Source organism: Zalophus californianus, chromosome 14 (assembly GCF_009762305.2).
Source record: "Zalophus californianus isolate mZalCal1 chromosome 14, mZalCal1.pri.v2, whole genome shotgun sequence".
Classification (NCBI taxonomy): Eukaryota; Metazoa; Chordata; class Mammalia; order Carnivora; family Otariidae; genus Zalophus; species Zalophus californianus.
In genome coordinates, this window is record NC_045608.1 from 14377760 (window position 1) to 14400059 (window position 22300).

The 22300-nt window shown below is 46.8% G+C and overlaps 1 protein-coding gene across 3 annotated transcripts in view; it reads right to left on the reverse strand.

Annotated features, from left to right (window-relative positions):
• The window catches only part of KSR2 (kinase suppressor of ras 2), a 411509-nt gene that overhangs the window by 254558 nt on the left and 134651 nt on the right, over window positions 1-22300 (reverse strand). For all 3 annotated transcript variants that reach the window (XM_027576790.2, XM_027576788.2, XM_027576789.2), the window contains exon 4: window positions 468-981. In XM_027576790.2, the coding sequence (XP_027432591.2) occupies window positions 468-981 (514 nt within the window). The remainder of the gene's footprint in view (window positions 1-467; window positions 982-22300) is intronic.

Here is a 22300-nt window from a genome sequence, read left to right on the forward strand (position 1 = left end):
ATGCAATACTAGAAAATGTAAGGTTAGGTATGCAGCTCACAGCCTCTTTCCAGGGGCAACACTAAGACAGAGTTGGCAGGAGGAAGCTTTCCCTGCCCAAGGGCCTGATGGCAAATATTTTTGGCTTTGCAGGGGGACCCAACTCAGCCGTGGGGCAGGAAAGTAGCCACAGACAACGAACCTAGGAAGGAACCTGACTGCATGGCAAGAAATGCAGATTTGGCGCCTAGGCGATAGTTTACTGACTCCTGCTTTAGAGAATCTATCTCATAAAAAGGGTCATTTCTGGAAAGTGCTATTCATTTTCTCATTGGCCTTCCGTGAAAAGCCACCTCTCATTCAACTGAAGAAAGAAAACACAAGTGCATTTGAGGCTCCCCTAACCCGGGGTGGTCCTGGGGCCATGAAGCAGCCCCTGACGGCCCCCAGGGCTCAGCGGGCGCAGGGCACCCACCAAACACACTTACTTGGGTGTGTGGGCCTCATCCACACGATGACCCAGCTGAAATTCATGGGACTTGCTTCGATGCAGGGCCGTGAAACCTGGAATCAAGTGGATCAGCTTCCGGGAGGAGGGCGGTGGGGTCCCCGGGGGCTTCAGCTTGTTCTTCCTCCTCATGGGTGGTGTACCAGGTGGGGTCACGGTGGTGACGATATTGGGGGTGCGCGGTGGGGTGTGGACAGCATGCCGCTGCCGGGGCGACGGGGGCAGGGAACGGTGGCCTGACTCCAGTGGTGGTGGCGGGCACAGACCCGGGTAGGCATCCACGCTGAGCCTGTCCACATGCGTGTACACGGGGGCCCCGGGCGAGGGGCTGGCATGACAGTAGCGCTGGACACACTTGGTCTGGACCCTGGGGCTCTGGGGGAGGTGCGTGCGGATCCACGGGGTGGGCTCCGGGGGGCACACAGGGTTGTTTTCCTTCCCTGTTTCCGTGGTGGGCCACTGGATGGTCCAGTCTTGTTTGGAAAGGTTGCCTCCTAAGTTGGAACAAAGGAGCAGAGAGACAACAGATAAGCCACGAGAAAGCACCTTACAGTGTATGCACGTTATAGCAAGTACACCTTACAGCATACGCACATTACATCCTATACACGCCGCACTGTGTATGCACATTACACATTATGCACCTTACAGCGTGTGCACATTACATCTTATACACACTGCACTGTGCATGCACATTACACATTATGCACCTTACAGCGTGTGCACATTACATCCTATACACGCCGCACTGTGTATGCACATTACACATTATGCACCTTACAGCGTGTGCACATTACATCTTATACACGCCGCACTGTGCATGCACATTACACCATGCGCACACTACACTGCATAGTCATTTACATACATTCATCTCCCCTTGGCCCCTCCAAAAAGAGAATGAAACCCCTTTGCTGACCCTCTCACCATAATCCCCGTTCAGCAGCTTGGCCCCCCCACTCCCCTGTGGTTATGGAGCCTACAATTCAAATGTCCAGAAAAGCAAAGGAGTTAATTCTCACCTTTTGAGCTTCCAAGGATCCTACTTCCAGCAGTTTCAAGGTGATTTAAAGGATTTTCAAGGATAACCTTTCCCTTACAATGCAATTTTACTGCTAGCCCTTACATGAGATACGTGAATTCTGCAGAAGTCAAGTTTGCCCCCGGTCACTCCCTGACCACTTATTCAGCCACTGCATACTTCTCCTGGATCTGCTGTCGCCATGGGCTCAGGCACACCTTCATCCAACAGTTTCTGAATGCTCCAGGCACTATGCTCAAGAAAGGCCCAGCAGATCACACACAGGCCAGGCTCTCTGATACCCTAGACTTAACATTCTGCTGCAGGAGAGAAATAATAGATAACAAAACATGCTCACAAAAGGATTTCAGAGGAGGATGAGTACCTGAGTGCCGGGGGGAAAGGGGGGGGTGCAGAATAGACATAAGAGAATTGGCAATGGTGAATGGTTACCAGGCTGCGGGGTGTGCCAACCACAGAACACTACACAGCGTGAAAAGGAACGAACTATTGAGCACACATATACTGGCTGACTTTCCGGACAACTATGCTTAGCAGACAAAGCCTGGTGACTTTCCAGACAACTATGCGGAGCAGACAAAGCCTGGTGAGTTTCCCAGACATATGCTGAGCAGACAAAGCCAACCCCAGGTTACATATTGGAAGATTCCATTCACATTCCATTTTTGAAATGACCACGTTTTAGAAGTGGAGGACAGATTGGTGGTTGCCAGGGTTTAGGGATGGAGGACACAGGCAGGAGGGAGGTGGGTGTGGCCATGAAAGGACAAACGCAAGGGACACTTGTAGTGTTGGAACTGTCCAGTGTCTTCATCGGGGTGAAGGATACATGAACCTACCCAGGTGATAAAATTGCACAGAAGTAAACACACACACACACACACACACACACACACACACAGGAGTACTTGTAAAGCTGGGGAAACCTGCATGGTATTTGGAGGTGGGGCCTTGGGGAGGTGACTGGGTGAAGATGAGGTGGGGCAGGTGGAGCCCTCATGATGGGATTGGTGCCCTTACACAGAGACGAACACACAGGAGGTCCCCGGAAAGAAAGGCCACGTGAGACCGCAACGGTGGCTCTCTAGAAACCAGGAAGACCCTCAACAAGAACCAAATCTGCAAGCACCTTGATCTTGGACTTCCAGCCTCCAGCACTGTGAGAAGTAATGTCTGTTGTTCAAGCCCCCCAGCCTGTGGTATTTGTTAGAGCAGCCTGAACAGACGGTAACAGGATCGCTCTGTATTATTTCTTACAACGGCATGTCAATCTACAATTAGCTCCATAAAAATTTTAACTGAAAAAAATTAAAAATAAAAGCCTTGGGGGCGGGGCTGACTTTAGGTAGAGTGCTCAGCCTCCTAAAGAAGTGACATTTAAGCTGGCATCGAGGACAAGAAGGGGATCGGATCACCAAGAGCCAAGGACAGAGCATGGCAGGTGTGGGGTGAGGGGAGGGGGAGGCCCAGGCCAAAGGCATACGGGCAGGAAGGGACATTTTTTTATTTTTTAAGTCTTGCAACAGTTTATTAGGGAAAAAATGGAAGTATTAAAACAATCCCCACTGGGGGCACCTGGGCAATTCAGTCGGTTAAGCATCTGCCTTCTGCTCAGGTCAGGATCCCAGGCTCCTGGGATTAGCCCTGCGTCGCACTGGGCTCCCTACTCTGGGAGCAGCTCTTAAATAAACAAAATCTTAAAAAAAAAAAAAAAATCCCCACTGTCTGAATGCAACTTGGGGTTTTCAGCCCCGGTATAAGTTAAACCAAAAAATAAAAATTTAAAAACCCAATTGTGCATGAATATTTTTCACTCCTTTGCCATACTGGAAGGGCACATACCAGCGTGGCCTACATGCACAGGCTCCGTGCTAAGAAGCATAAGCGTCCAATAATACCAAGTGGACAGGCTCCAAACCCATCTAAGTTAGGGTAGGCACTTTCCTGGGTCCCTTTTCGGGGTGCCTTCTCGAAGGCAGTGTGCCCAAGGCGTGGTGACAATGGGATGAGTGGCTCAAGGAGAGGCCAAAGGGACAGGCGAGGGACAGGCCACCAGGACCACGGGCCAAAGTGCAGTGTGGCTTTTACGCCAAGGTCAGTGGGAAGCCAGTAAGAATTTTGAAATGAAGTTCCCTTCTCAAAGATCCTGCGTGGACACAGAGAGCCCATGAAGGGTTTTGCAGGGCTCCAGGCAAGAGATGACGCTGGTCCCCACAGGGGTGGTCGCAGCAAAGATGGAGAGAAGTTGGTGGGAATCACTGCGTGACAAAGCAGGACCTGGCGGAAGGTGACTGAGTGGGCCCTCCGATCACGGACCAAGGAAGCGACGAGGGACAGAAACAAATTCCAGCTCCCGGCCGACTAGCAATAACCATAATAATTACTATAAGGACCATAACAAGAGCTAATTTATAGAACATTTGACAGTTTACAAAGTGCTTTCATGAACACTGACTCACTGCCCCATTTTTAATTAAAACTACTCATTTGGTTATTATATCTTCATTACAGAAAAATTAGAAAACTCAGATAAGGAAAAAGGCAATGTTGGTCCACAGCCTAACCACCATCCCTATTAATGTTTGGCTGTGGAGCCTGCCAGATGGTTTTCTGTGCATCTTTTTTTAAGAAATGTCATAAGATCGTATTTAACGACTTGTCATCTGCTTTCTTCATTTGCTACATTAGGATCGCTTTACATCTTATCTAATTTTTGTGACTCTGTGTGCAAAGGGCCATTTTTATCTCTACTTTATAGATAAGGACGTGGATTCACAGAGACGAAGATGTGCCCAAGGTCACACCAGAGAGGGGGACTGGCAGCTGGGATTCAAACCCAGAGCCTGGACCACCTTCCACAACCAGGGCCCAGAGGCATCCGAGACAGAGGCCTGGGACTCTACTGAGGACCCCAGGCCATCGTGGATGAGCCAAATGGGAATAGAAACTGGAGTGAGGGCTCATTTCTGACACGGGTCTCCCTCTTCCCTTCTCCCAGACTTTGCCAGAACATTCTACCAAAGTCACCATCACTATGGTGGCGTGTAAACCTCAAAATTTAGACAAATATGTTATTAACCCTGCAACTAAGAACGAGCTCTGGAGTCTTATGACTTGGCCCTATGTCTGGCTACCCACTTACTGTCTGTGTGGCCTTGGGCACTCGTCTGACCTCTCTGAGTCAGCTCTATCACCTGTGGAATGGGACAATAGGACCTGCCTCAGGGGCATGGTGTGAGGATAAATGCTATAGCAGAAGTGATGTGCTTACTTAGCCCAGAACCTGACACATGGCAGGAACTCCATACCTGTGAGCTATACATATTGGGATTCTCAACCCTGTGGTGATATGGCCCTATCTCCCCTTTAAAGAAGGTGCACTAGTGCTGAGAAGTGTATGTGCAGCAGATGCCTGTGCACCTCCCAGAAGTTGATTGCTCGGAGGCGCTGAAGGGCTCTGAGAGCTGGGGGAAGACAGAATCACGCCCAGATCAGCTTCTCCATCACCTGGCAAGCTTTGGATTGGTGTATTTGCTCAGGAAATACAAACTCATTGTCAAATGAACCTAATTAAGACACATTTAAGGGAGTAAACCCCTTGGGAGCTGGAAAAAATATATGGGATTGGGACTCTGAGAGATCTGGCTTACAATTCTGATTCCACCACTGATAGAGATCTGTGACTGGGGTAAGTGACTTGACCTCTCTGAGCCTCAGTCTTGGGGTCTGTAAAATGAGAATGATCATGGTTCCCTTGAGGGGTACAGTGAGGATGAAATGCATTCATTCATCCATCTGAGTATTTCACAAATATTTGGATGCCTCTCATATACCAGGCACTGTTCGAGGCACTGGGATAGAGCAATGAATAAAAAAAAAAAAAATCCAAGGTCCCTATCCTTGCAGAGCACATGATCTTATTGGGGAAACAGTAAAAGGGGAATGAACAAATATGTAACCTATAAATTATCTATTAGATGCCATATAAAATATATTGTCTATAACATATCAGGGGTAGTAAGTGCTATGGAGGAAAAAAGTGGGCACACGTATTGGGGGGAAAAATGCTGGGGGACTACTGCAGTCAGACACGGGTGAGGAGGTGACAATGGACATGAGCAAATATCGAAGTAAGTGAGGAGTGCGTTAATGAGATAAAATGAGTCACACCATTGGCACAGAGCCTGGACCACCACATGACACAGACCGATGGGCAGATGACTGAGGGGGACGAAGACATCTATTCTGGATGCCCAGGACTCATCCAATTTGCTCCTGAGGCACTCACCGTGCCCGCCCCTGGGGTTGGGTGTGGGTCTTTCCCCTGTCCTGAAGATGCTCTCAATCTGGCGCAAAGACTCACAACGAAATGAGCACTCATTACAATTCCGCTCCCAGGTATCGACCCAAAGGAAGTGAAAGCAGGCACTTGAACGCCTGGATGTGAATGTTCCCAGCAGCACTGGGCACACCAGGCAAAAGGCAGAAACAACCCCAATGTCTGTTGATCTGACAGATGGATACACCAAATATGGCATGTCCCTACAACAGAATATTATTCTGCCATGAAAAAAGAATGAAGTGCTGATGAGCGCTACGATTGGGAGGCACCTCAAACATATCAGGCTGAGTGAAAGAAGCCACACGTGAAAAGCCACATTGTGTGTGATCCCATTTATGAAGTGTCCAGGATAGGCAATTCTCTAGAGACAGAAAGCAGATTGATGGCTTCCAGAGGCTGAGGGTGAGAGGCAGGAGTGGGGAGCAACTCTTTCATGGGTACAGGGTTTCCTTTTGGTATGATAAAAATGTTTGGGAACTTAACAGAGGCCGTGGTTGCACCATATTGTGAATGCACTAAATGCCACGGAACTCTTCCCTTTAAAATGGCCATTGTTCTGTGAGCTTCACCTCGATGAAATAAGTAAGTATGCCCAAGGTGGAACAGGGAATCTGACATCAGAGAAAGCGCAGGTGTGAGAGCGCAGAGGCAAGCAACCCAGATCCCAAGGGAAGGGTAGGGAAAGGCATCGTGGAGGAGGTGGTGCCAACGCCCACACCTTGAAGTTGAAGGAGAACTTGCCAGGAAAGCAATGGAGTCAAGAGTGGAGGAGGGTGGGTGGAGACAGGGCAGCAGGGTCAAGGCCAGGAGATGACCGAACAGGATGAGTATGGAAGATTACAAGGAGCTCGGTGTGTCTGGAGCTATCTGGAGGGAGGAAGAAATTCCAGCCGAGGCCAGAAAGAAGGGCGAAGGAGGACCATCCGGTGACTTGCTCTCCTAAGTGCAGGAGGATATTGAGAGGGAGGGGTCAACATGACTGATACCCTGCGGCTAACCTCCCAAAGGGACGTGGTCTCCTGCAGCTCATCACACAGCTGTAAGCTCAAGGCTGGGACCCTAGCCCTATGATCATGTCAAGGGAGGGACCGGCACTTCCCCCAACCATAAACGATTGCAGCCAAGTTCCTGCCTGGCCATACTACCATACCCACAAGACTTGGGCCCCAAAACTCCTGCTCATGCCAAGCAAAGGGCTGGCTCTCCCAGCAGGCAAATGCTAAGAAGTGGTTTGGGGCTAGAGGCCAAGGTTCTGTCCATCATATCACCGTTATATCCCAGGCACTGATCACACAGGGCAGGGGCTGGTGCTTCCTTCATTATGTGGCTTAAAAATCACATAGCCCAGTGGGGTCCATTTGCCAGCAAATCCTTCTGGATCCCAGTGTGCTGGCCCTAGTCCTTTATGATTAAAGTGGGCACGGGCTGTTGTGGGCAACCATTCTTTTATCAATTCCAGTATAGTTAACATACAGTGTTATATTAGGTTCAGGTGCACAATATAGTGATTCAACACTTCCGTACATCACCCAGTGCTCATCACTACAAGTGCTCTCCTTCACCCTCATCACTTATTTCCCCCATTCCCTCACCCACCTCGCCTCTGGTAACCATCAGTTTGTTCTCTAGAGCTGAGAGTCTCTTTCTCTCTCTCTCTCTGTTTCCCTTGCTCATTTTTTTTTTGTTGTTTCTTCAATTCCACACATGAGTGAAATCATATGGTATTTGTCTTTCTCTGACTGATTTATTTCACGTAGCATTTATACTCTCTAGCTCCATCCATGTTGTTGCAATTGTCAGGAGTTCACTCTTTCTTATGGCTGAGTAATATTCCATTGTGTACATACGTGCCACATTTTCTTTATCCATTCAGTCCATGGACACTTGGGCTGCTTCCATACCTTGGCTATTGTAAATAATGCTGCTATAAACATAGGGATGTACGTATCTCTTTGAATTAGTGTTTTTGTATTCTTTGGGTAAATACCCAGTAGTGCGATTGCCGGATCCTAGGGTAGTTCTCTTTTTAACTTTTTGAGGAACCTCCATACTGTTTTCCAGAGTGGCTGCACCAGTTTGCATTCCACCAACACTGCAAGAGGGTTCCTTTTTCTCCACATCCTTGCCAACACCTGTTGTTCCTTATGGTTGTTGATTTTAGCCATTCTGGCAGGTGTGAGATGGTATCTCATTATAGTTTTGATTTTCATTTCCCTGGTGATAAGTGATGATGAGCATCTTTTCATATATAGGCATCCATTCTTGCTGCTCAACAGGACCCACGGTGTGTAGGGAAGGGACACGATCAGATGAACATTGAGGAAAGCTGTATCTGGCCAGAGCATGGAGAAAGGATTGGACAGGTCAAAGGCAGCAGCAAGCCTGAGGCCACGGAAGGCATGTGGATGGGGGTGATGAGAACCTGTGGCAGGGCTGTGTCAGCAAAGATGAAGAGAAGGGGACTGGGCACAAGCAGAGGAGAAAAAAAAAACAGCTAACATTTACTGAGAACTTACTATTTCCTGACACTGATGTGTAACTTACATGTAAAAAAATTACATAGCTACACAACAAATCCTAGTAGTAGGGAAATATCATGTTATTTTATAAATGAGGAAATTGAGGCACAGAGACATTAAATGACTTGTTCGAGACCACACAGCTGGGGGGACAGCTGGGGCTGCAGTCCCCATCCTTAAGCATGACACTAAGCCAAGGTTGACCTCCTGATCTCCAGCCCGGGTCACACAGTGGCTCGTGGTGCTGGTCACAGTGAGAGGAGACACAGGAGAAGGAAACTGAGCACAAAGGAGATGGAGAGCTCAGGGTCACACAGGCTGAGCCTGAGGTTCCTGCGGGACATCAAGCGGGAGATGCCAGGGATGCAGCAGAACCTCCCCCTCGGCTCCTTCCTCTCCCTGGGGGTCCAGAGATCACTCCTCAGGAAGAAGTTATTTTTCTAGACTGAGAAAATGGTTCATGAGATTCTAAAACCTCCCAAGTCTATCCAAGAGTCACCTCTGTCTCCTCTCCCATCGGATCCCTGAGTCGCCAGAGCAGACATCCATCCCATGGCCCTAGATTATAGGTCAGGGAGGGGAGGTCATGAGCACATCATCCACTGCCTGGCTCCCTCAGAAGGAAGAGAGACAGCTCCGCGTTTGGAAGACTCCCTTTCTGAACTGAAAGAACAAGAACTGATTCTAAACAAATATCGAGCAAGGAAGCAGGAGTTTTTATATGCACCAAACCCCTGAACTTTGCAACATGGTGCTTAGAAGCTAACTGGCTCTGACCTTGCCTCGCTGTGACTCAGCTGCTTCAACTGCGAAACAGGAATCACAGCAGAGCTTCCCCCTAGGACTGGTCTGAAGATTAAATAAGACAACGCAAGGAGAGCAGTTAGCATATCTCTGGCATGCGGCCGATGTTGCATAAATGTTCATGTAAAATGGGAATAAAACCATCGATTTCACATGATAGCGGGGAGGATTAAATGAGATAAGCATATAAATCCACTCGCATTCAGTGACCATATCCCCAACCTTGCCCTACAGAAAGCAAACCCATAAAGCAAAAGCCAATGAATGAGTCCTTATTGCAGTTACACTGTATCCACCAAAAAGACATGCCAAGTCCTAACCCTCAGGACCCGTGAATGGGAACTTATTTGCTAAAATGTTCCTTGCGGATGTAATCAAGTTAAGATGAGGAAACCCCAGATGGGGGGAGGGGGGTTCTAAATGCAATGACTGGTGTCCTTATAAGAAAAGGAGGACACAAAGGAGAGACCATGTGAAGACAGAGGCAGAGACTGAAGAGATGCAGATACTAACCAAGGAACACCAGAGATTACCAGCAAGCCCCAGGAGCTAGGAGAGAGGCCGGGCACAGCTTCTGCCCCAGAGCCTTCTGATGGAGCTTGGCCCTGCCCATACCTTGGTTTGAAACATGGAGCCTCCAGAACTATGAGAAAATACATTTCTGCTGTTTAAAACCACCTGCATTGTGGTGGCTTTGTTAGGGCAGCCCTAGGAAATGAAGACAGCCCTCAGCCAGGAGCCAAGGACACTTAGTGACTACAGACTGGGGAGTCATGATATATTTGGAGGGCACCTGCCAGACTCACGGGATGCAGTGTTCATCTTACCTGCCCTGTCAGGTAGGTGTTATTGACCCATCTTCTAAATGAGCTTTGGATGAGTGACAGGATGTGGCTAACGTCCCATAGTGGGTAATAAACCTATACCTTCATCTTCCCTCTTTGTCACATGGCATCCTGCCATGGAGCCGGGACCCACCACCCACCCCCACCACCGCCAAAGCCTAAAAGTTCCTACACACACACACACACACACACACACACACACACACACACACACACACACACACCCTTACCCCCACCAGGTTCACACACACACACACACACACACACACACACACACACACACACACACACACACACACACACACACACACACACACACACCCTTACCCCCACCAGGTTCAAGGAAGCATCGAGGTGCCCCCCCCAGGAATCCTTGCCCTAAAGTTGTTTTAAGTCTGAGAGATGAAAAGAGAGTGAGTACAGCTTGACCCCTGCAAATTCCCCTCTCCATCAATTACTCTTCCTCTCCACCCCTACCTTTCAAAATCAGAAGTTTGGGAATGAAGAAACCAAGTGCCTCATTTCATTAACCAAATTGCAAGCTGCTCAATTGACAGGGATTCGTCTTCTCTCTGCCGAGGCTTCAGAAGTGCTTTCACTGATGGGCTGTATTATATCAACTCTTTCCCCTCTCTCTTTTGATTCTCTTTTTAATAAAGTCTGAGGGAAAAGGGTAATTTTTCATTTTAAATAGGGAAGGTGTGGTACCAAGGTGCTCTGGGGGTTATTAATCGTGGCTCTTGCTATCTTGTCATCCGTTTCTGGAAAATCATTTTATTTCAAGTCTTGAAATGGGCGGGGAGAAGGGAATAGGTTTTAAGAAATCAAAGGTCTGAGGATTGATTAAAGACATTTCAAGGTGTAAGGGTTTTTCTTTTGACTTTCTGTGATAAGGGACGAAGAGAAATAAAAGCCATTCTCAAGGGAGAAAATGCTTTCAGAAAGTCTAGGCAAGCGTCTAACTTCTTTGTCCCTTCCCATTAAAATTTTATAAACAGGCAAACGTGTGACTTCGAACTTGTCTGGATTTCAGAGCCAGCGTCAGAAAGCCTAGATGTTTCAGCCCTTCAGAGGCAGAGGGAAAAGTCTGCAATTTCAGCGTCACCGGTGCTTGTAATTTTCGTGACTATTTCAAAGCACTTGTTAGTTGAATCCTTATAACTTCCTAAGAGAAATACAACTTCTAGATGTTGGCTGAATAGATTAGATTGAAGTCATTGGGGGAACAACCAAAAAGTTTTCCTTTAACCTTCCTAAGTTTGCGGCAAGAAACAGAACTTTTAGATGTTGGTTGAAAATGTTTCACTGGAGTCATGGGTAAAGAAAAAAAAGTAACAATAACAATCATTATTCACACTAATGACAGTTACTATTTATTGAGCACTATGTGTCAGATAGTGTTCTAAGTATTTTATATGCATAACTTCACATTATCCTCATCAGACCCGGGGAAGAAAATTCTGCTCTTGTCTCCATTTCATAGCAGAGGAAGTGGAAGATGATCTGAGAGATTCAGTTGCCTAAGATCACAGAGCTAGTAAGTGGCAGAGCGGGATTTCCAGTCCAGGTCTGCATCCCTCACCTTTATGGCTTTCCACAACACCCTCCAGAAATGAGAAAACCATCCAGAAAGCCCTCGAAAGGCTGAACCACTGTACACAGACCTTCTAGGTCAGCACCAGGGCAATGCTGTCTGACCCTCCAAAGTCAAATAGGACACTCGTTTTAGGCACAATTCCGGCAAGAGTGAAACCTGATCAAGCCCAGGAAGAATTTCAAGTTTCTAGTAGTACTTGCAAAAAGAAGCAAATAAGGACAAACGAAAAACACAGTTGCCAAAGCAATTCAACACTGGCAAGAATCTTAATCTAAGACCTCATTAATGAGCTTGGCATCTGGCCGAGCCGTGGGTTCCGCTGGGCACTGTTCTCCCCAACCCCGGTGTCCCCGAGCAGAACCAAACAAATGCACTGACCCCAGTCTGTGCAGGTCATCTAGGAGAATGAACAGGGCTGTGAGCTTGGGCTCTGACCCAGTAATGCCTCTCAGGCCCTGCTCTCTACAGCATTTGCAAGTTTATTACCCACCAAAAGATCCAGTGAGGTCAACTTTCAGTCATGAAATTCAGGGGAGCTTTCCTGTTCTAACAAAGTTCTTTTTCCCCTAAAACCAGGCTGCACTTCACATTAACCATTTTAAAGTGCAGAATTCAGTGACATTTGGTACATTCACAATGTTGCCTCTATCAATTCCAAAATTTGTCATCACCCCAAAAGAGAATCCCATGCCCATGAAGCAGCCACTCCTCCTCCCCGCCCCCCTTCTTCCAGCCCCCGGCAACCATTAATCTGTCTTCCGTCTCTCTGGATTTACTTATTCTGGATCTTTCATATAAATGGAGTCATATAATACGTGACCTTCTGTGACTGGCTTCTTTCACTTTGCATAATATTTTCAAGGTTCATCCATGGTGTAGCGTGTATCAGAATCGTATTCCTTTTTTGTGGCTGAATAATATTCCATTGTAAGACTAGACCACCTATCATTTAACTGATCATCAGCTGATGGACATTTATTGGCTTTTGGCTATTACGAACAGTGCTGCTATGAACATCTGCATTACAAGTATTTGAACAACTGCTTTTCAGTTCTCTGGGGGATATACCCAGGAGTAGAATTCCTGGGTCCTGTGGTAATTCTGTGTTTAACCTTCTGAGAAACCACCGAACTTTTCTACAGCAGCTACATCATCTCACATTCCCACCAGCAGTGTGATATCTACACATCCTAGGCAACTCTTGTTATTTTTCTTCGGTGATGATGATTGCCATCCCAATGAGCGTTTAACAAAGCGCTTTTCATAATGGCCATAGCTAACATTCACCAAGTGCTTACTGTGGCCACACTCCCTCACATCCTCCCGCTTTACTGCATTTAATTCTCTTTAACAGTCCTGTGGGGTTGGTGAGAAAATCAGGACTTGGAAAAGTTGAAACACTCATCCACGGCCAAGATCTAAACTCTGGCAGTCTGACCCCAGAGCATGTTCTCTTGGCTGCTACATGACCTACAGCACATCTGAATTAATCCTCACAGCCCCCTAAGTGGAAGCATATTACCAGCCCCATCTTTCAGATGGAGAAACTGAGTCTCAGAGAAGAGCAGGGACTTTCCCTATGCCCACCAAACCCCATGGTGTTTTGCCTCCACCATGTAAATACTCTTTGACAATATTCAGTGTTTTCATTGTCAAGAACAATTAAAATTGTGACTGGGCTGCTTCCTGCCTCCAGAATGAAGAGAGCAACTGTGACCATCTGTTGGGCATTTTCAACTGAAAACAAGCCTTCCTGGTTAATATCACAGTTAGAATCTACACGGGGAATTTTGCAATAAAACACATCCCAGAGAATCTCGTGGTTAGGGCGTTTGAGAGAGTGGCCAGCAGCAAGCCCTGTAAGTGCTGAAGCCCCAATTCACATGAGTCCAGATTTAGGGGCTCGAGGAGAGAGGCAATATTCAGGGTACCATCTTCAATATCCAAGCTCTTGGTAGTAACTACAGTCTTGTTGGAACCATGGTTCTGAACCTCACTGACCATCAGCATCACAAGGCAGCTCTAAACAGCCCAATGTGGACCGCGGGCAGAGGAGACTGCAGAGTGCATCTGACCAACATCAAGATTCCTGGGATCCATGCAGCCTCGGGCGTAGCCCTGCCCCCCTTCCCACAATGCCGAGCGCTCATCATCATTAATCACCACCTCCACCCTCCTCCTTGCCATCCTCCCCCTCCTCCCGTTTCATTTCCTCACACCCTCCCCACTCAGTGGGATTATTTTGGTATGTAGTCAATTCTTGTTATTCACGGTCATTACATTCTGTAAAGATGCTGCAAATACTGAACCTTTGTTCCTCATGGAAATACAAGGTTAGGTTCCTACAAGCCTCTGTCACATTTTTGTCAATGGATCCATATGTCATCTTGTTTTATGTGGGTTTTTGTTTAAAGGCACCTTGTTTAATATAGTCAATCCATTAACAGCAAGCTCATGGCCAACAGCACTACCACTTGTGATCCGAAGCTAGAATGAAACTTATGTAACAATGTGTTTTTCTCCATAAGGCACAGGGCAGCCTTCTTATGCTCAGGAACACCGGACTGCACCTCAGCCCTGTGCTCAGGGGTCGTCTTAAACAGTGAAATCACCAACAAAAAACAGAAACTGTGAAAAACATGGCACTAAATTCAAGACCACCAAAAGGACTCTTGTTCGTACTGTGAGAGCTGAAACAAGAAGGCAGAATGTTGCCTTGCTGGACCTCAGCTGAGGACGTAAGCATCAGATGACTCAAATTTTTCACCAGTCTGCACATGCAAGTATTGATTTGGGGGGTACAAATACATTTTAGCAAGTAGAAGAATCGACAAATATGGAATTCAAGAATGATGAGGATTGACTAGATTTATCTGTTTATTTATCACTGTCTTCCCCACTAAAATACAAGGTCTGAGAAGGCAGGGACCCAGGCTTTCTTACCACTGTATTGCCCAGCACCAAGCACAGTACCCGGTGATAAACAAATACAGGTATTTTTTTTACAACATATGTGTATATCAAATCATCACATGGTACACTTTAAACCTATGAAATGTTATTTGTCAGTTATATCTCAATGAAGCTGGGAATAAATTTAATAAATATAGATATTTTTGTCATGGCGCATAAATGATATGTTGCTTCAATATATATTTGGGGAATGAATCAATTCTTGAACACTCATAAATCCTAACTGCCATAATTGATGCCATTATTTGTACCACCCATCCTGAATTCAGGCAAGAAATGAGGTGGGAAATGCTTTGCCCAAAATTCTACTCATGCCTGGGGTTGTCCTGCATAGATAAAGTCTTGAGAAATAAAGGTCTGGTGACCCAAGAAAGCAGATAGGAAGATGTCCTTATCTCGATCCCATCTCCCTTTGGCTCTACATCCTCTGAGAAATAGCATGCCTCTGCCCCCCTCCAGCTCCCTGCAAAAGAATGGGCTGCCCCACCCATGGGCCTCTGAGGAAGGAGAAGGAGGTAGAAGCTGGGGAGGCCCATCTGGCTCAGCTCAGCTCTGAGGGATATGGCAGGAAAGAGTCCACACCAGGAGAAGCCACATTCGAAAAGATGACCTCTGAGACTCTTCTAATTCCAGAACTCACCTCCCTTTGAGTGACAGGCACGATATTAGTTTTCTAACCTCTTGTGTTGGCAAATTCAAGAAAGCTGAAAGCAGCATTAGATCACCTTATGTGCTGCAAAGCACCTTATTTTTATCTCCAGACAACTGAGTTGGGGAGCAGCTTTTCCCAATCGCTCTATCTTCTCCCTTGCCACGGGGATTGAGCAGGGCCAGCATCTGCCTTGTTTTCCCTCCCTGTTGCCGTCTCCAGGGACAATGCTGGTGAAGGTTTGCAGCCTGGTGCGGCAGGAGGTAAATTTTTTCAGCTTGCACTCACAGTCTTGACCCAGAGGCAGAGAGAAACGCGGATGCCTCCAGGAAAAAGGGTGTTGGGTAAACTTTTACTATCCTTCACCCCTGTTAACAAAGGCAGACGCCTCCCTGGGCACCAGGGGGCTTCTCCAAGACATCTAGGTTTAGCACTTCCTGAGATAACTCCTTGCTACGGGACAACAGAACCCAGCCAGGTTTGAATCCCAGCTCCACCACTCACTGGCTGTGTGGCCTGCGGTATGTTGCTTGGCCTCTCTGAGCTGCCGTTTGTACATCCACAACTGAATGATAAAAGTACCCACTTTACAAGGTTGTTTGGAGAACTCATGAATAAAGTGCCTTGTGAACAGTCAGCCTGCCATCACTCTTACTATCATTGCTACTGTTAGCAGGAATTCTGTTCCCGGCAGCAGGAATTTATGTCTATACATCGGATTAGACACCCACTGTGTACAGGGCACTTGGGTCCACAAGACGGATGGTTTCTCCAGCCACACCGAGCTCACACTCTGCATACCACATTAAAATGAAGACTTTGCAGGAAAATAAAGCAAAATTGCTCGTTAATAATTCTTATATTGGTTACACATTGAAATGGTCCCTTTTTGGAAATAATGGGTTCCATAAAATGTATTATAAAATTTCATGTCATTTCTCAAAAGGTTAAACATAGAATTATCCCCATGATCCAGCCATTCCAGGCCTACGTACAGACCCATGAGAACAGAAAGCAGGGATTCACACAGATACTTGTACACCCATGTTCACAGCAACATTCCTCACAATACCTAAAAGACGGATACAACCCAAGCGTCCATGACCAATGAAAGGATCAACAAAACGTAGTATACCCAAGCAGTGGAACAGCATTCAGCCATAAAGGGAAGGACTTTGATACATGCTATCACCCGGATGAAACTTGACACTCATGAACCTTGAACATTCTGCTAAATGAAACAAGCCAGAAGCCAAAAGGACTTCATGTTTTCCCCTTAAATGTGGTATCCAGAGTAGTTAACTTCGGAAGCAGAATGGAGGTTAGCGGGGGCTGGGTTTGCTTCATGGGTCGAGCTTCAGTTTGAGATGATTGAAGCAAGATCGAGGGACAGACCGTGGTGGGATCATACAACACGGTGAACGTACCTAAAGCCGCTTTTAACATAGTTAAACTGGTAAATTTTCTGCTGTGTGCATTTAACACAATAAAAAAAAAAATGCTGCCACTTGTTTCTCTGTATGTTTTTTATTTTTTTTTTAAGATTTTACTTATTTGAGAGAGAGAGAGCACAGAGAGAGAGGGAGAGGGAGAAGCAGACTCCCCACTAAGCAGAGAGCCTGACGTGGGGCTCGCTCCCAGGACCCTGAGGTCATGACCCGAGCCAAAGGCAGACACTTAACTGACTGAGCCACCCAGGCACCCCTCTTTCTATGTGTTTTAATATGGTAACCAGAAAATGTTAGATTACATACGTGGCTTGACTTATCTTCCCCTGAGACATACAATGTCCCACGTGGGTCTAGAAAAGGAGGCAGGCACTAAATGCAGACTCACACTTCAATCATTTAGTTATGACAGAAAAGAAGGAGCTGAGAGCTGGGGAGAGGTCTCCAAGGAGGCATCTTTGAGCTGGGGTCTGGCAGATGTGTGGTGGTGACGCAAAGAAACAGGGCAAGTGTCCCCACCGGCACCAGCACGTGTGCTAGGATGGGACCCACTGGAGGAAACCTGGGGAGCCAGTGGGGCCAGGGTGGGCGGGATGTGCAGGGATCTAACGGCCAAGGTGGGGATTTGGGGATTTATCCAGAGCACGCAGCCGTCTGTGCTCCCACGGCCCTGCTGACCACCCCTCAGAAGCCGAGCCCACTGCACTCGAGTAGCAGATCTGTCCATGTCTGCAGTTCGACCATGAACTTCTGGAGGCCATGTCCTGGCACCTTCGATCTCAGCCGTGGGCACAACACTGGCACCGATAAATGTTTGCAGGCTTGAACTGGAAGAGGCCAACACACGCGGGTGCATCCCCCCCAGCTCGTAACCTTCCCCGCCCCCAGCCTGCCCCTGGAGCCCAAACCCCATGTTGACAATGCTTCCAAAGGGTATTTCTGGAAGCAGATGTTGCCCAGCCCAGAGATAAAGGGCAAAAAATGCAAAACTAAAAATGCCCCCCTCCCCGGTCTAAACAGTAATCAAACCTTCTACACTGATAAAAATCACAGACCAAGTGGAAAAGAAGCGTGGCTAGATATTAGCAATGCTGATGCTCATGCTCAGGGTAACAGGCTTCTACCCTCAGTGACTACGCCCAGGGCTATTGTTCATACAATTGTTAATACAGTTCAAAAAGAAACTAACATATTTTTAAGGACCTACTATGCACCAGGAGCCATGCGGACACCTTGCCCATACCATCATGTTTTATTCCTCATAGCAACATTGTGAGGTAGAAACGATCATTCACAAGGTACAGGTGAGACTGGGTGTGTGTGGGGGGGGCCTCCTAAGTTTTACTTGGTCTAAGCTACGTAGCTATTACACGAAAAAGCCAAAATATGGACCCAGAGCTCCTCCTTACCCCTCTTGTGGTGGAGGGGCATGAGGAAGAAGAAAGCGAAGTTCAACTGACCAAAAATAAATAAATAAATAAATAAATAAATAGGCAGAAAACTGGGGAAAGTGCAGGAACGGGAACCAGCCCCCCAGGTCCTATATGGCGTGTCAGCAGCTGGGGAAGCAAAAGGGGCAATGGCCAAAAAAAAAAAAAAAAATGCTAACGTATTTCTGAAATAGAAACGACAAAGTCCAATCCATTGTGTTTAAGGGTAAAATGGTTTCACAAGCGACTGAACTCAATAAATATTTCAATAAATATTGACTGAGCGCTCCCATATGCTGGTGGCTGTGCTGTTCAGTGCTCACTATACACGGAACAAGTGATAACAGTAACAGTGACCTTCAGGGAGCGTTAACTCCTGTGTACCAGATACTACTCCCAAGACTGAGATTTCCTAACCTGGTCCTTGCAATGGTGCCACAAGGGAGATGCTAAGATTTCCCCCTTCCTGTAGATGAAGGACAGGGGGCATGGGGCCCCTGACCCCCAGGGTCCCCTAGCAGGGGGGGAAGGGGAGGCAAGGTGCCCAGGGGAAGCAGCTTCAACGCCATGCAGATGCTTTACACGAGACACCAGGTGGCATGACTATGGTTTAGATCCTGACTTCGTCTCTCTTGGCCTCTGTTTTGTCCCCTGTAAAATGGGGATGGTATTGCCTACCTCCCAGGATTATTCTGAGCGTCTAGAGAGGCAAGATTTCTAAGATACCCACCCTACTTCTGTTCTAGCATTGATGGAGTAGACCCATCCTGGCAGACAATCTTCCCCACTGGTGACAGCCAAAAAACTCTGGGAAAAACACAAAAGCAGCTGCCTGAGGGTTCAAAGAACGTAAATAACAGCAGGGCAATCAGGGAGGGAGGTAAAAATGTGAAGAATGACCAATAATACGGCAATGGTGCGCTTCCCGAATTCCTAGCTCTGCCTTGAAAGTGGGCAGAGTCTAGGAAGGCTGTGCTGGGTGGGTGAGGGGAGCCAACATCCCAGCGCAGCCTTGCTTTCTGGGCAGAGGACCGAAAAATGAGGCCCCGCGTGCGCAAGAATGTAAAGGGAATCTTTTTTTCTTTCTTTTTTTTCTTTTCCCTCTCCCAGCCCTGCCCCAGGTCAACTGAGCCATAAAACTGCACTCACGTGACACAGAAATAGCATAGACACGTAAGCCTTCGAGAGAAAACCCATCCCCTTTGGAGAGAAGAACCGGCAACAGGAACCAATGTTTTGTGAATCATGGGAGGAAGAATCCATGGGCTTTTCTCTGACCATTTCACTGCAAGGACAGGGTCAAGTCATTCAGAATCATGCAACAGGGCAGGAGACTAAAACTTTTGGCCAGAAGACTGGGAGGAAGAAGTCCCTGGGAGCCACAGAGTGTGGAAGAGATCCCCAAAAGGAAAGAGCTCCTTAATTCTGTGTGTGAAACACCGCATGTGCTTAGAACAAACCCAAAGAAGCATCACAAAAACTTTGAGTAATGATCTGGCACTGGACCACCACCCACAGAAGGCAAGACAGAACGTGCAGCCTGAACCGAACAGACTGATCGCTTAAGAAAATCAACACAAACAAACAAACAAAAATCAATATTCTCCAGAGGAGACTCAGAATCTCACAACAGACATTCCAAATGTCCAGGAGATACTCCAAAACTACTCCAGTGTTTATTGATATAATACATATGACAGCTATACCATGAAGGGGAGTGAAAACCACAATGGCTATCTTTATACCAAGCACAATATGAAAAACTAGTCCCCATCCTCTGGGGCCTTATAATCTAAACCTGATTATAATGATACAATCAGATAGAATCAAGAAACCAAAAGCAGGGGCGCCCGGGTGGTTCAGTCGGTTAAGCGTCTGCCTTTGGCTCAGGTCATGATCCCAGGGTCCTGGGATTGAGCCCCGCATCCATCTATCTGGCTCTCTGCTCAGCAGGGAGCCTGCTTCTCCCTCCCCATCTGCCTGCCGCCCCCCCCCACTTGTGCTCTCTCTCTGTCTCTTTCTCTCTGTCAAATAAATAAATATAATCTTAAAAAAAAAAAAAAGGAAAGAAAGAAACCAAAAGCAATGGGTTACAATTGTATCAGCTCTCAGTTCCAACATCAAGCATCCTTCCCTAACCACCGTATCTGGGTTGGTCCCCACCCCTTGTGATTCTCCATCATTGCCTGCGTTCCCACTTAGCACAAATTCTAAAGGTGTTGTTTTTTTTTTTTTAATTTTATCATTGTTCGTCTCCCTAGAGACTGTAAGGTCCACACATATCAAATTGGTCTTGTTCAGCTTTGGCTCTGAAGCACCTAGTAGAGGCTTGGCATAGGGCCAGCACACAGAGATATTGGAATAAATGGGCAAATGAAAAAAAAAGGAAGTCACTCAAATTGATTGGTTCATTAGTCAAAGTGAAGTGCAAGAAGGATAAGTCAACCACATGGTTAGTCATGAGGAGCTTTAAGATAAGCCAAACTTCTGGACTTCATAATGAGAAATGCTGTGATCTCCCCAGATCTTTAGTAATAGGCTGGACCATTATCTGTCCCAAATAGATGGACTGGGGATAAACTACAACAGAAGATTCTTAAAATACCTCTTAGCTCAATGATACATGTTTGTGCTTTGTAACACTTTTGTGCAACCGCACGTGGCTAAGAAGCCATTTGAAAGAAGTAATTTCCCAATATTTCACTCACTTCAAAAGTCAGACCATGTCTGCGGGATAGGAAACATAAGAGAGGAGTCGACAGGTGTCTTTCTGCTGCTGTCCTGCAGAAGAGGAATTAGCCCCGTGCTAGGTGGTTCCAGGGCTCAGTGCTAAAACCCACAGGAGGAAATTAAAGGCAGGCAGATTTGGCTTAGTCTAAGGCAAATGCTAACAGTTACTAACAGTCACCCTAAAAAATAAAAAATATATATATATATATACACATATATAGCCTCATAAAATCAACAACTCCCTGTATCTAGATGCCTTGGAGGAAAGATTGAATAACCATAAATTTAGAGCTAGGATTGTCCACTTGATGGGAGACTAGACTAGATCCATGTTTCCCAAACTGTGTGCCATGGAATATGAGTCCTGAAAGTACATTTGAGAAATACTGCATGCTATACGCCTCCACTGGAGATTCACAAAGCATATTAGCATTTTAAAGGCTCTGATAAGTCCTGCACAATAGGAATTGAGCTCTATGACCCTCTGCATCTTTCAAACTTACTTGATCATGGAACCCAAATCACATAATTTCCACCACATGTGAGTGAAACTAATGTTCTACAGAGCACATTTAAAATGACCTGGACTAAAAGATAACTCTGATCTCAATTTGAACATTCTGATCCTCTCCCCATTAAAGGGAAAGAAGTATTGGAGGCTGGAAGCTCTAGGTCAGTGGATCTCAAACTTGAGCATGCACCCAGATCTCCTGGAGGGTTGTTAAAATACTTATCGTGGGGCCCAACCCCAAGGTTCTGATGCCTTCGGTCTGGGGTAGAGTCTGAGACTTTGCACCTCCAATGAGTCCCCACATGGTGCCAATGCTACTGGTCCAGGGACCTTCCTTTGGAAACCATTTATCCAGACCTTGAGCTTAAGACCTTTCAGTGTCTCAACCAACCTGAAGTCAGAAAGCTTCATACATCTCACTCTGGAATTAGTCTCCAAGCCCTTATAATTCATTTCTTCATGGGAGGTCAAGAGGGAAGACAAAAAAGGAATCTGATCCTTAAGGATGTAAACATAGTCTGCAAAGCCCTCCCCAGCCAGAGAAAACCCAGATGGCATTACTGAGGGAGGACAATCACAGCCAGCCCGTGCTCAGACCTCTCAGGTTCTAATGCAGTCACAGACTTACTCGTTCCCAGGCACTGTGCAGATACTTTCACTCATGCGGTTTCATTTATCCCAGCAGCTACCATGATGCCCTTCTTGCTGGTGGTGAAACTAGGTTCAGAAGCTAGAGTGGATGGCCAAGGTCACACAGTAGAAAGATGAGGAACTGGGGTTTGAACCCGGATCATTGGAGACCACATTTGGGACTCTTCCTACTACATGACCCTCTTCTCACCAGTAGGATTCCCTCCTCCTTCCTATCCTCCAATCCCTCTCTTTATGTCAGGAATATATTCTTGAGGAAGCCCCTCCCTTCC